This window comes from Vigna unguiculata, chromosome 3 (genome assembly GCF_037176805.1).
Source record: "Vigna unguiculata cultivar grain cowpea cultivar isolate G323 ecotype 2 chromosome 3, ASM3717680v1, whole genome shotgun sequence".
In the NCBI taxonomy this organism is placed as follows: domain Eukaryota; kingdom Viridiplantae; phylum Streptophyta; class Magnoliopsida; order Fabales; family Fabaceae; genus Vigna; species Vigna unguiculata.
In genome coordinates, this window is record NC_140794.1 from 54,959,674 (window position 1) to 54,972,309 (window position 12,636).

The following is a 12,636-nucleotide window of genomic DNA, read 5'->3' on the forward strand; positions in this document are numbered from 1 at the left end:
TAATTTCTTATATATCTTTCTCATATTTAAGTTAACATGTTGTTAGAAAATGTTGAAAATAAAATAATGATAAACCTGAAACAAGATAGAGATATGAATAAAAGAGATAATCAAGTCAAATTGTTTTTATAACAAACAATAGCAATATAAGATAATGTAAATATGTAAATGACAAAAGGATAGAGAAAACCTGGGTTAAGGCACGCAGAGCGCTATCCTTATAGGAAAAACGCTCCCATTGTCAAATCGATTGAATGTAGCGAAGGATATCTGAACCTTATGAACACCACTGATTTTAAGAGATAATATAGAGAAGAAAAGAAAAACACTTTTGAGAGGGAGAACTCTAGTGTTTATTGTGTATCTTTTCTGGTGGAACTACGTGATATCTATAGATCAAAAATGGAGACACAAGAGTAAATGACCATCAAATTGATTTAAACAAAAACTAAATTCTAATCAATGAAAAACTAAAAAATTGTTTATACATAAATAGAATTTAACTATGGACTTAACATTATATTGAAACATCAATAACTGCAATATTTTATTTTAATTATTTTTTAAAATTATATTAATATTTCTAACACATGCGACTACAATGTTCATATCCCAATATTTTATAAAAGAGGGTATTCATTGAATTTCCGTGTTGAACACCGTCAATTCCCCCAACATTTGTCCTATACACACAATTAAACCATAAAATATTAAATTTTGTGATTTTGTGGTCAATATGAAATTTTATCTAGATTACAAGAAAGAAATCACATACAACCTTAGAATGTTGCATGCATTACAAAAACTAAAACAACTCTAAAAACAAATTTCACTCACCTTATGTTAAACAATTCAGAGTAGATTTGAGGATTTCTCACACAAACGGCTTCTATTGTCCCCGTCTTTAAAGATGACGAAACTTTTTAAAAGTGTTGTGTTGTGATGGATAAATTACTTTATCTCCAATTCAATTTTCTTTCTCAAAAGGCCAACAAACAATAGTTATTAGTTTTAATATATATATATATATATATATATATATATATATATATATATATATATATATATATATATATATATATGTTTTATTTGTTGGATTCTTCTCACAAACACACGTCAGGACATGTATTTTCATTAGTGTATATATAAATGAGATTTATTATTGTTATCCTATTTTGATATACAATTTTTTTAATAATTTAATCTTTTATCAATATATTTTATTTTATTATTTTATCTTTTAAACTTTTGTAGGTATTTGACAATTCTTTATTTAATATAAGAATATATCACCAAAAAATTCAAAATTTTATAACAAATATAAATATATCAACTAAAAGAATAAAATATAAAATAATAATAATAAAAGAATGAAAAGAAAATTAGTAAATGATGAATTTTTAAAATTTTGGAACTCCTCGGAGATAAAATATGATATCGTCGGTGGACCAAGTTCTCAAGTCTTTTCTAGCTTGATATTGTGATGTCTTTTCTTACATGATTCATCATTAATTATCATTAATTTTAGCGTACTAAAACCTTCTCAGAATACGTGACAATATATGGTTTTAACTTTACTAATTTTAATATTTAGTCTTGTACTTCTATTGGTTTATTAGTTAATATGTTTATTAACTTTTAGGTTTAATTATCTCTTTTGATTTGTATTTTTGTAAAATATTGTATTTTTGTAAAATATTGATTTGATTTATTTATTTATTTTTATTTTAATTTGATTCATATTTTGAGAAATTTGATGTAATTAAGTTATTTTCGTTGGTGGTACAGTAATAGGGATGTCACGTATCAGTTCTTGAATTTTTTATTATTTTTTTAAATATTAAAAAAATTGTCACATGTCAAACTAATGTCGTACCATGTGACAATGACAATATGATGTGACAGTGGTAGTGCCACGTGTCATTGTTACGTCAGGTGTCATTTCCTCATTTAAATATTTGTGTACCATTTATATAAAAAACAAATTTGATTTCAATTTAGAGAGAGACAAAATTTTTCAATTTTTACAAAAAATTGGACTAATTTGAGACATAAAAATACATGGGCTAAATATTTAAATGAGGAAATGACACCTTGCGTAACACTAACACGTGACACTGCCTTTACCACATCACACTATCACTACCATATAACATGATGTCAGCTTGACAACGTAGCAAATTTTTAATTTTAAAATAAAAATTCAAAAAATCTAGAAACTGACTCATGACACCCTTTAACATTGTTATTGCACCACTAATGGAAATTACTTATTACATACATCAAATTTCCAACAATAAGGACTAAATTGAGATAAAAAAATAGAGGGACCAAATCGATATTTTGCAGTAGAAATCAAAACATAACTTAACCTAATTTTTAAGTAAAATGTTTTTATTATCATATTTCAATTTAAAAGATAAAAAATAATAAATCCTTCATAAAAGAATAAAACTAAATTAAAAATCAGAAAAATTGATTCAAATTATGATGTAGTGTGGTTTGATTTATTGGTTTAAATTAAACCATACCAAACTGGAAATATTCTTTCTATTTGATGATTTAGATATTTTAAATAAAAAAAATGGACTCCAAGGATGGAGAAAGTATGTATATATGCACTTATCTACAAGAAAAAAATTATTAGACAGCGTTTGAGAATTTATGTAATGAAATAAAAGTAAATTTTTGTATCAGTAGAAAAAATAAAAAACAATAAAAGATAGTGTCATGCAAAAAGATTTTAGATGTAAAAATATTATTATTATTTAAATAATTGATAATTACATTACTGGTAAAGGATGTCAACGGGGTGGATAGGTACGATCAATAACTCTCTCGTACTTTACACATTGGATAAATATCTCTTTTGTACCCGTCTCCATATCCGTGCGAATATTCGTTACGTGGGTACGGTACTCGTATATTTTTTTAATATCCACGGATATCCACGGGTACTCGTGGATATTTACAATTTTGTTTTTAAATATTTAACAATATATTTTAACTATAAATTCAAATGAAATACAATAGATAACATTCATCAATTTTAAACAAAGTTCAAATAACCTATTTAAATAATGTTGAATGACTTTACAAAGATATGAAGATTTATTAAAACTAATTGATAAAAAATAACTCATTCAAAATCAATGTGTCAATATTTTAATGTTGAATGACAACTTACAAAGACATGAAGATTTATTAAAACCAAATGATAAAAAATAACTCATTCAAAATCAATGTGTCAATATTTTAATCATATTTTTTTTACTTTTTTAATTTAGATTAGATACAATACATAACTGTACCGTACATGGAATGTCCGACCTCAACATGCTCATTTGGATTCTGACTAAATAAATATTTATCATAAAACAACAAGTCTCAGTCACAGACCGGGGTGATGAGTATTTGGGCCGAGGTAACGAGCATTTGGGCCGAGGTGACGAGCAAATATCCTGGATTTTAGGAATAACCACCCCATACGAGATTTCAGGAGAGAATAGCGGAGAAGTGGGTAGGTTGGTTAGTTAAAGATCTGCCAGTAAGATAACAATTTTAATTTTAATACTGAAAGACCATATATATATATATATATATATATATATATATATATATATATATATATATATATATATATATATATATATATATATATATATATATATATATATATATATATATATATATATATGAGAGATTAAGGAAAGAAGGGGAGGATTTAATTATCATAATTCTGGTTTGGTCCTTAATTCCAACCCGAACATTGGCGTCCACCGTGAGCCCCGGTAAAACGAGGTCCCAACCACAATAATGTAAAAAAATCACGATGATAAAATACTCTAGAAAGAAAGCATTTATTTTAAACAATAACATTCATCAATTTTAAACAAAGTCTAAATAATATATTTAAATTGTGTTGAATGACGTCTATAAAAACATAAAAATTTATTAAAATCAATTGATAAAATAAAACTCATTCAAAATTAACGTGTTAATATTTTAATAATATTTTTTTAATTTAAATTATAATATAATAGGTATAAATATCTACATATATAAATACTATAATACTCAGTACTCAATTCATTAACATACAAATATAAAAGAATAGGGTGTCGTTAACGAAAATCTATTTACAATATGGATTCTTAATCATTATGAATTTTATCCGATGTGTTACATCGCTACATTTCCTCCTCCTTGTATATTTATTAGATTATTAGATAACGTGAATATTTATCTTTGAGTATAATTTTGGAAATAAAATAGAGTACTGTGTTGTGTGTGGTGTATATGCGTGGCAACAAGAAGGGCAGTGAAAGAGAAGCCAAGTGAGTTTGAAAGAAGAGAAGAGAAGAGACGCACGCGGAGAGAGATCTAACTTATTCTTTTACTCTTCCCTCTCTCTTACTCTTTCACACTCAGACATGGGCTTCCCAGCCAACGGCGCCTCAGCGGACCACCCCATCAAGTTCCTTATCTACGGCCGTACGGGCTGGATTGGTGGTCTCCTCGGCACCCTCTGCCAGGCCCAAGCCATCCCCTTCCAGTACGCCTCGGGCCGTCTCGAGGACCGGGCCTCCCTCGAAAAGGACATAGCTGAGGTCAAGCCCACCCACGTATTCAACGCCGCCGGTGTCACGGGCCGCCCCAACGTCGACTGGTGCGAGTCCCACAAGGTCGAGACCATCCGAACCAACGTCGTCGGAACCCTCACTCTCGCCGACGTCTGCCGCCAACACGGCCTCCTCCTCCTCAACTACGCCACCGGTTGCATCTTCGAGTACGATTCCGCTCATCCTCTCGGATCCGGAATCGGCTTCAAAGAAAACGACACTCCCAATTTCACCGGTTCCTTCTACTCTAAGACCAAGGCCATGGTACGACTCTAGCAAATCTAGCACAACTTAATTTACATTATATTTTAGATCTGGTTCGTATTATTGATTGGTTTACTTTTGCTTTGGCAGGTAGAGGATCTGCTTAAGAACTACGATAATGTGTGTACCTTGCGAGTGAGGATGCCTATCTCGTCTGATTTATCGAATCCACGCAATTTCATCACGAAGATCACTCGATACGAGAAGGTTGTGGATATTCCAAATTCCATGACTATATTGGATGAACTTCTTCCCATTTCGATTGAGATGGCGAAGAGGAATCTGACCGGGATCTGGAACTTCACAAACCCTGGAGTGGTTAGTCACAATGAGATTCTAGAGATGTACAGAGAGTATGTTGACCCCAACTTCACCTGGAAGAACTTCACTCTTGAGGAACAGGCGAAGGTGATTGTTGCCCCCAGAAGCAACAATGAGCTTGATGCCACCAAATTGAAGACGGAATTTCCAGAACTGCTGTCTATCAAGGACTCTCTCGTCAAGTATGTCTTCCACCCCAACCAGAAAGTTAAAGCTTAAGTGTAAAGGTTCCCACTTTTATCATTATTATTCTCCCTCATTGATTTAAGTGTGCGTGTATTTTTATTTGTATGTTGTATTTTCAATTTTTACTTTCTGGTCATTGAATAAGTAGTTTTCAAGGTACTTTCCAATGATATTTAGGATTGCTTTTTTTTTTTTTTTTCTTATCTTGTGCTTTATGATGGTTATAGTACTCGTTGCGTGCTAAGTGAATATGGTTTGTGGAGAAAGACTTGGTATGTAGAGATGAAGTGAGAAAGGAGAAACCATTAAAAGCCACTAATAATTGGCTCAATCTCTGATCGATGGTTCGGTAGACAAGAATGAAAAGATATAGAAAAAAAAAAAATTATTTGCCCAAACACATTACTTGTTTGATAGAGAAAAGAAAAGATATAGAAAAAAAAATTATTTACTAGTATAATAATAAGAAAAAAAAATTATCGACATTATATGACATCAAATCATTTTCTAGCAAACTCTGTTCTTCCTTTCCTTAGATTCAAAAGAGAACTGAAGAACTGAAGTGTGTCTGGGTTTGGTTATCACCTGTGAGTTCAATACATCAAAACACGTGTTGAATGCCAATGATGCCAGTTTTCGAAACATGCCCTGACCCATTAAGATACTTCAACGGTTTTCGTTTCTATTTATATCATCACTTCCTTCCGTTTGCATTTTGCATTCTCGTGTATAAAAACAACATTTAAATTTCATGCCGCTAGCCAGATGAATTTTATTTTTTCTTAAGTGTATCTTAGATATCCAGTACATAATTGATATAATAATTTTTTTGAATGGGATATTTAACAAATTTTAAACTTTAGTTTGACTTTCTTTTATTACTTTTTTATTCACAGATATAATATTGAAGTTTTACTTTATCTACCATATCAGACAACTATTTATGTCAGGTGTTTCAGTTATGTTGAAGGATATGTAATGAAAATCATATTAATTATTATAATTAAAAAAATTTAAAGAATTATAAGATAATACTAACAAAATTATAGACATAAATAAAAATTAATATAAACAACGTTTTCATTAGACCTAACTTAAAATAAGTAGATATAAGTATTTTAGATACTTAAAGTAAAACTTTTAATTTATTAGATACTTCATGTGAGGAAAAAAATTAGCAGATACTTAAACAAATTAATCATGTATTAGAAGTTTAATTTAGGAAATAATACTGATTGATGTAGGTTGTGGTGGTTTATGTCCATTGATTAAATAATTTAGAATTTAAATTATGATGATAGAATAAATCGCGTTATGTCAAAAATATTCATTTTATGGGTACCCAGTTTCCAATCCAACAGAATCTATGATTTGTATCAATATTATAGTATTAAGTAAGGATTGTCTTACATTGATTTCAGACCTGAATGTTAAAATCAAGTAAAATTAAAGGTTATATATCTAAGAAAACTGAGTTTCTCCTAATAAAAAAACGACATGTTGTCCAAAGTTTATAATGCAGACCTTTCTTCTATTTTTGTGATGGTAAGTGCTGACTTGTATTTATATTTGAATTTTGTACGGGTACGTTACAATAGTAAATTATACATGTTTCTATTAAAATGTCAAAATGTGCATTGCATCTAGAAAGTATTGAAATTCCAACAATGTGATCGAGAATAAGTGTCACGTGTACACTTAAGATCCACTGCTTAGTGGTGACCTTGAGAGAAGCCCAATATTAGGTTAAAATATTAAGTGTCACGTGAAAGCAAATTAAGAAGATTAATTGATGAGAGAAGCCCAATATTAGGCTTAGGAGAATGCACAACTGGGTCCATTACATTTCTCACATGTCACTCAATTTGTCTTTTGAGTATTAAATTATGGACAATGCATCCCTCGCAGAACACGATAATCAACACAAATCACAGCATATGATTGTGATTAATTAATTACCTCGAATAAATAAATAAGATAAAACTATTTGGTGCTTTGACTTTAGAATTTGGATATCCAGAGTGCATCCATCTATTCTACACAACAATAACCGGATTTGATCTAAAAAAACAAATGTGTGCAAATCATTAATTGTGTATTTATTTTTACTTTTATAAATATAGAGCAAGTAAACAAAACGATATTCAATGTAGTTAATAATGAAATAAATATAATTAAAGTAACAATTAATTTTAATATTTTTTTTAATATTATCATATTGAACTATTTGTTGGATTTTCTGGTCTTAGAATTTTAATTAATTAGACAGCTTTTATAATTTAAAGTCTTTTATAACTAGGCACCTTTGATAATACAGACCTGAGAAAATAACAATATCTAACCCAAAACAATAGATTTATAAATGTCTTTTAACCTTACAATAAATTATTTATTTAAAGGGAATTCATGATCTGATCACTAATATTAAATCTGTAAAATGCATTTTAAGTTTACACTGATATTTAAATAGATGTACTGCGACTTACTGTCTCTAATATTTTCACAAGAAGTTCATGCATGCTATTACAATATAAAGATAGGAAAGTATTTTACTTTATACATTTCAGTCTCTTCTTACTATTGGTAGTTGCATTGGCCATGCTACTTAGTAGTTTTTGTAAACTAGTATTGTTGAGTAGATTATAAATAATTTGACTAAATTGTTCACGAATAAAATATAAAATAAATTGAAATCACAGTTTATTGATGATATAAAATTAGATAATAGTTTCTCAGAATGTACTAGGTGTATAACCCTTTGAATTTTAAAAAATAATATGTATAACATTCTCTTTCCTTTATTTATTTATTTAAAAAAACAATATATGTAAATTTGTTTAGACATCTTCATTTCATTTTGAGCTTCTCTTCCCAATCTCAATTGGCCATAAAAGTTAGTTACAAAAATGGCTGTCATATTTAGAAGAGGTTAAACTTCAGAAGATTCTAATTACATTGAAGTTAAATAGTATTATGTTGCCAATTTGTTTTTAATTATTTGTAGTCATTATACTCACTTGTCCAACGTTAAATCTAAAAATAGTAACCTAAAAAGCAAATGTTTTACTTAATTAACAAATAAGTAATGAATTTACCTTAAAAAAAGTGTTTCTCTTCTAAAATACATTTGATAAGAGTTTTATCTTTTTATATCTTTTATCATCTTCCATAAAAATGTTTCATGAGCATCAGACCAATTATATAATTTTTTATATCTCCAAATTATTAGTGACGAGAGTTGAAACTACAATCTTTTCTCACCCTTACTTCTAATTTTACTACTAAATTATTCTTACTATCCTCTAATTATATACGTTTTTTCTGAATTTTTAATATAAATACCATAATGTATTTGTGTAAATCAATTATGAACACAAACCATTAACTTTGATATTACTTATGAGTATTTGGAGAAAATTCAAAATAAAAACATAAGTCAAATTTACATAATTTTAACCTAATATCTTAAAATAATAAATTTATAAGTTTTTTCTTATTATATGCTCAACTTTCTTATTTATATTCAAATACTTAGACAAATACTTAAATTTCCAATATTATCTTGAAAACCGATCAATTCATCTAAAACTTAATGAAATAAATCATATTTCTAATCTATTCCATGCATCTTGCTCTTGTAATACCTCTATATATCATGATCATTACAAATCCTTTAAATGACTGTTGCGACATAAAGCTCGTTAAAGACATAATTGGGAGGTAAGTTTACAAACTCATTGTTTGTCCAAGGCTAAGACATTGACACGTTATGCTTCCATGCTTTCCACGAGTTTCCATTCTCAAAGAGCACCTACCTACTGTGACACTTATTTATTTTGGTTGGATGAGAAACAAAAAGAAATTTGTTAAAATAAATTTCTCACCATATATCTATAAGATATTTGTTTAAACAGAATTTATCTATAAGATAAATTCCATAAATATTATAAGAGAAAAAATAAAAATAAAAATTTAAATACAAAATAAATTCTACAAATGTTTTGGTCGGAAAGTGATTTTTTATAATTTATGTTTTTTTTTTATCAATGAATAACTTTTTGGAGTCTTAGAGGGTCATGATGTTGGTGTTTACATTTTTATATGTATTTATAGTTCAAAGTTTCTCATGTACGAAATCATTTTGCTGATAAATTAGTTAGTTTAATTTTCATTCATGGAGAGAAATATAGGTGTTAAATATTTTTACTCCATGTATGTTTTAGAGTGTGGAGCTTTGTCATGGTTTTATCTTTAAAATGCGTCTTGGAGGGTGAGGAAGGAATGAGTATTTAAATTGCGCATGACCTTGATTCCTAAGAAATGTGGGAGTGTATCAGAACAAGTATTATCTATTTCTTTTTTAAACTGTTCAAAAAAACACATCATCAAATAAGAACATTAATGCTTTTATTCCCAAGAATCACCCTATTAACGAAAAAATAAGATTAAATAAGAGAACACAAGAATATAACGTGAAAACTCCAAATACGGAGAAAAAACCGACCATAGAAAATAATCACTATGTGCAAATTTGTACAACACACAGAAAATACTCAAAACCCTTTGACCCAAGTACACCTATGTCCTTCAGAGCAAAAATTTCGCTACACCTCACAATACTCTATTACAAGAAAATAAGAAAAGTCAAACACTAATTTAAAAATGTCTTTGACTTGGGGTAAGGAACATTATGAACTTAGAGTCCATTATATAGTCACTAACACCCACTCCCTTGGTTATGCTAGGAGATGTAGGAGACATGTTATTTTCATCAGCCCAACATTCTCCACCCTAATTAAAATAAACACATTTTCATTGCCTATACCACCAATCATACTCCACCATAAGGAGTATCACTTGGAATCAAGTCATCCCGAGAATTTTCACTTGGAATCAAACTATCCTAAGAATTTTCACTTGGAATCAAACTATCCCAAGAATTTCCACTTGGAATCAAAATATCACAAGAATTTTCAATCGAAATCAAACCATCCCAAGAATTTCCACTTGAAATTAAACCATTTGAAGAATTTTCACTTGGAATCAAATCATTCCAAGAATTTCCACTTGGAATCAAACCATCTCAAGAATTTCCACTTGGAATTAAATGATCCCAAGAATTTCCACTTCGAATTAAGTCATCCCAAGAATTTTCATGCACCCTGCATCGGTGTTAACCAATGCCCGTGTATAATAAACACACACCTTGCATAAATATTAGTTAATATTCGTGCATAAACACCATACACCCTTCGTCGAAACCATGCCACAACCCATGGTGCAAAACCACAGAACATGCAAGAAGTCACATATCGAACATCTGCACTTTCCAGCCACTGTGTCGTTTGACTCCCTCGCCGAGACGCAACACCTATCGGTCTAGCACCTCCATTGACTCTTGTCGAAGCTGATTTGTAAACCGCAGAGCAGTTCTTGTTAGATTATGAATCTTAAATAGGTCACAAGAAACATCAAACCATTCATACAATAAGTTATTCCCAAATATTAAGAACAGTTCCTAATACCAATAGTAGAATGTGAAGCGTACCTATAATTAGGAACAATATAGATGAAAGAGTGGTGGTACCTGATCTTCCAAATAGAATCAATGAAAGATTAGAAATTGTTTACTTGTGAGACTATACTGCTCTCTTTCTGGTAGGTTTTTCTAGAGCGCATCTTTCAAATGTATTTTGGTGTCGTCTCTTTTTAAAACTGACTAATGGGATATCAATTTTATATCCTTACTAGCAGAGATCAGGGACCTCTCAACAAGTTCCTGAATACTTAAGTCCATCATAGACCGTTCATTGAACAATCCAACCCATCACGAATCGTTCATTAGAAACCTAATATATATTATCCATAAATTAATAACAATTGTGCAATATAATTGATATTTACAAATAATATAATTTATTAATTAATGTCAATCCACAATAATAATAGAGAGTAATAATTTTATATAATAAAATTATATAAAATACAACAATCTCCTACTTGGATAACATTAATAAATAAATTAATTATATCAATTACAACATAAGCACAAATACCAATTAAGAAATATAAGCATGAATCACAAAGATAATATCCGATACAGATACATATCATATGCTTAGATTTCAAAAATAATGGATAACAAATAAAATAAAAACAAACATAATAAATATGTGATCCCAAAATGGTTCATACATTTTATATGCCAAAAGAGATGTAATAAACCTGACATCATTTATAAATTTACATCTCATGAAAACCATGATAATATAAAGGGTACATTTCAGACTCCCACTAACCCAGTACATCAAAAGACTTAACCACAACCATATGAGTTACATGATTTTGAAAAAACTCCAATAGCTAAGTCTTTAGTTAGTGGATATGCTAACATATCTTATGTAATAATATGTTCAATCTGAGTCTGAAAATCTAAAACTTTCTCTCTAACAAACATAAATTTTATATCAAGATGCTTTGAGCATTAGAACGTATGTTGTTTTGAGAGAAATCTAAGGCAGTAGTATTTCCACAATATATTACAAGTAGCCTAGAAATACTTTCAACAATTTGAAAGTCAAAAAAACAAATTTTAGGCCACATAGTTTGACAAGTGCTTCATAACAAGCAACATACTGCCTTCAGGAGTAGCTATAAGAGTTTGTTTAACCCTCTTCCAAGAAATAGCTTCTCCTTTCATCATAAAATCAAAGTTGGAAATAGAGTTTCGGTCGTCAGGGCAACCAGTAAAATCAGAATTAGAATAACCAATGACCTGAAGTTGATCAGACTTCTTATATGTCAACATGTGATCCTTTGTTCCCTACAAATATCTAAAGACCTTTTTTTAACGGCTTTACAATGACCCAAACTTGAGTCGCTCAAGTATCTCCCTACAATACTAAAGCAAAAGATTTAAAGGGACGAATACAAAACTTGAGCATACATTAAACTATCAACAACGGAAGCAATTATGGAACTTTTTTCAATTCAACTCTATCATTGTCTATCAATTTTGAGGACATTGACATTTAGAGAGCTTGTCACTTTTTTGAATAGGTGCTACACATGAGGAGTAAGAATGCATGTTAAACCTTGAGGATCAATATATCCTCCTTGAGACCATCCAAGAATGCCACATGACCTGTCACGAAAAATTGAATGCCTAAAACAACAGAGGCATTGCCAAGGTCCATCATAACAAAGTGGCTATTTAACATAAATTTTGTCTCAGTTAAGTTCA

At 29.6% G+C, this 12,636-nt stretch overlaps 1 protein-coding gene across 1 annotated transcript; it reads left to right on the forward strand.

Annotated features, from left to right (window-relative positions):
* Positions 1–4,293: 4,293 nt before the first annotated feature.
* On the forward strand, positions 4,294–5,563 carry LOC114179429 (bifunctional dTDP-4-dehydrorhamnose 3,5-epimerase/dTDP-4-dehydrorhamnose reductase). The gene is made up of 2 exons (XM_028065773.2): positions 4,294–4,886; positions 4,977–5,563. The coding sequence occupies exons 1-2, from the start codon at positions 4,434–4,436 to the stop codon at positions 5,424–5,426; spliced, it is 903 nt and encodes a 300-aa protein (XP_027921574.1). The 5' UTR covers positions 4,294–4,433; the 3' UTR covers positions 5,427–5,563.
* Positions 5,564–12,636: the final 7,073 nt, after the last annotated feature.

What these genes read in the sequence shown, in the direction of transcription:
- LOC114179429 (XM_028065773.2), top strand. Translation starts at nt 4,434, where the DNA reads ATGGGCTTCCCAGCCAACGGCGCCTCAGCGGACCACCCCATCAAGTTC. An exon ending in ACTCTAAGACCAAGGCCATG is followed by an intron (nt 4,887 to 4,976) that starts GTACGACTCTAG and finishes TTGCTTTGGCAG; the next exon opens with GTAGAGGATCTGCTTAAGAA.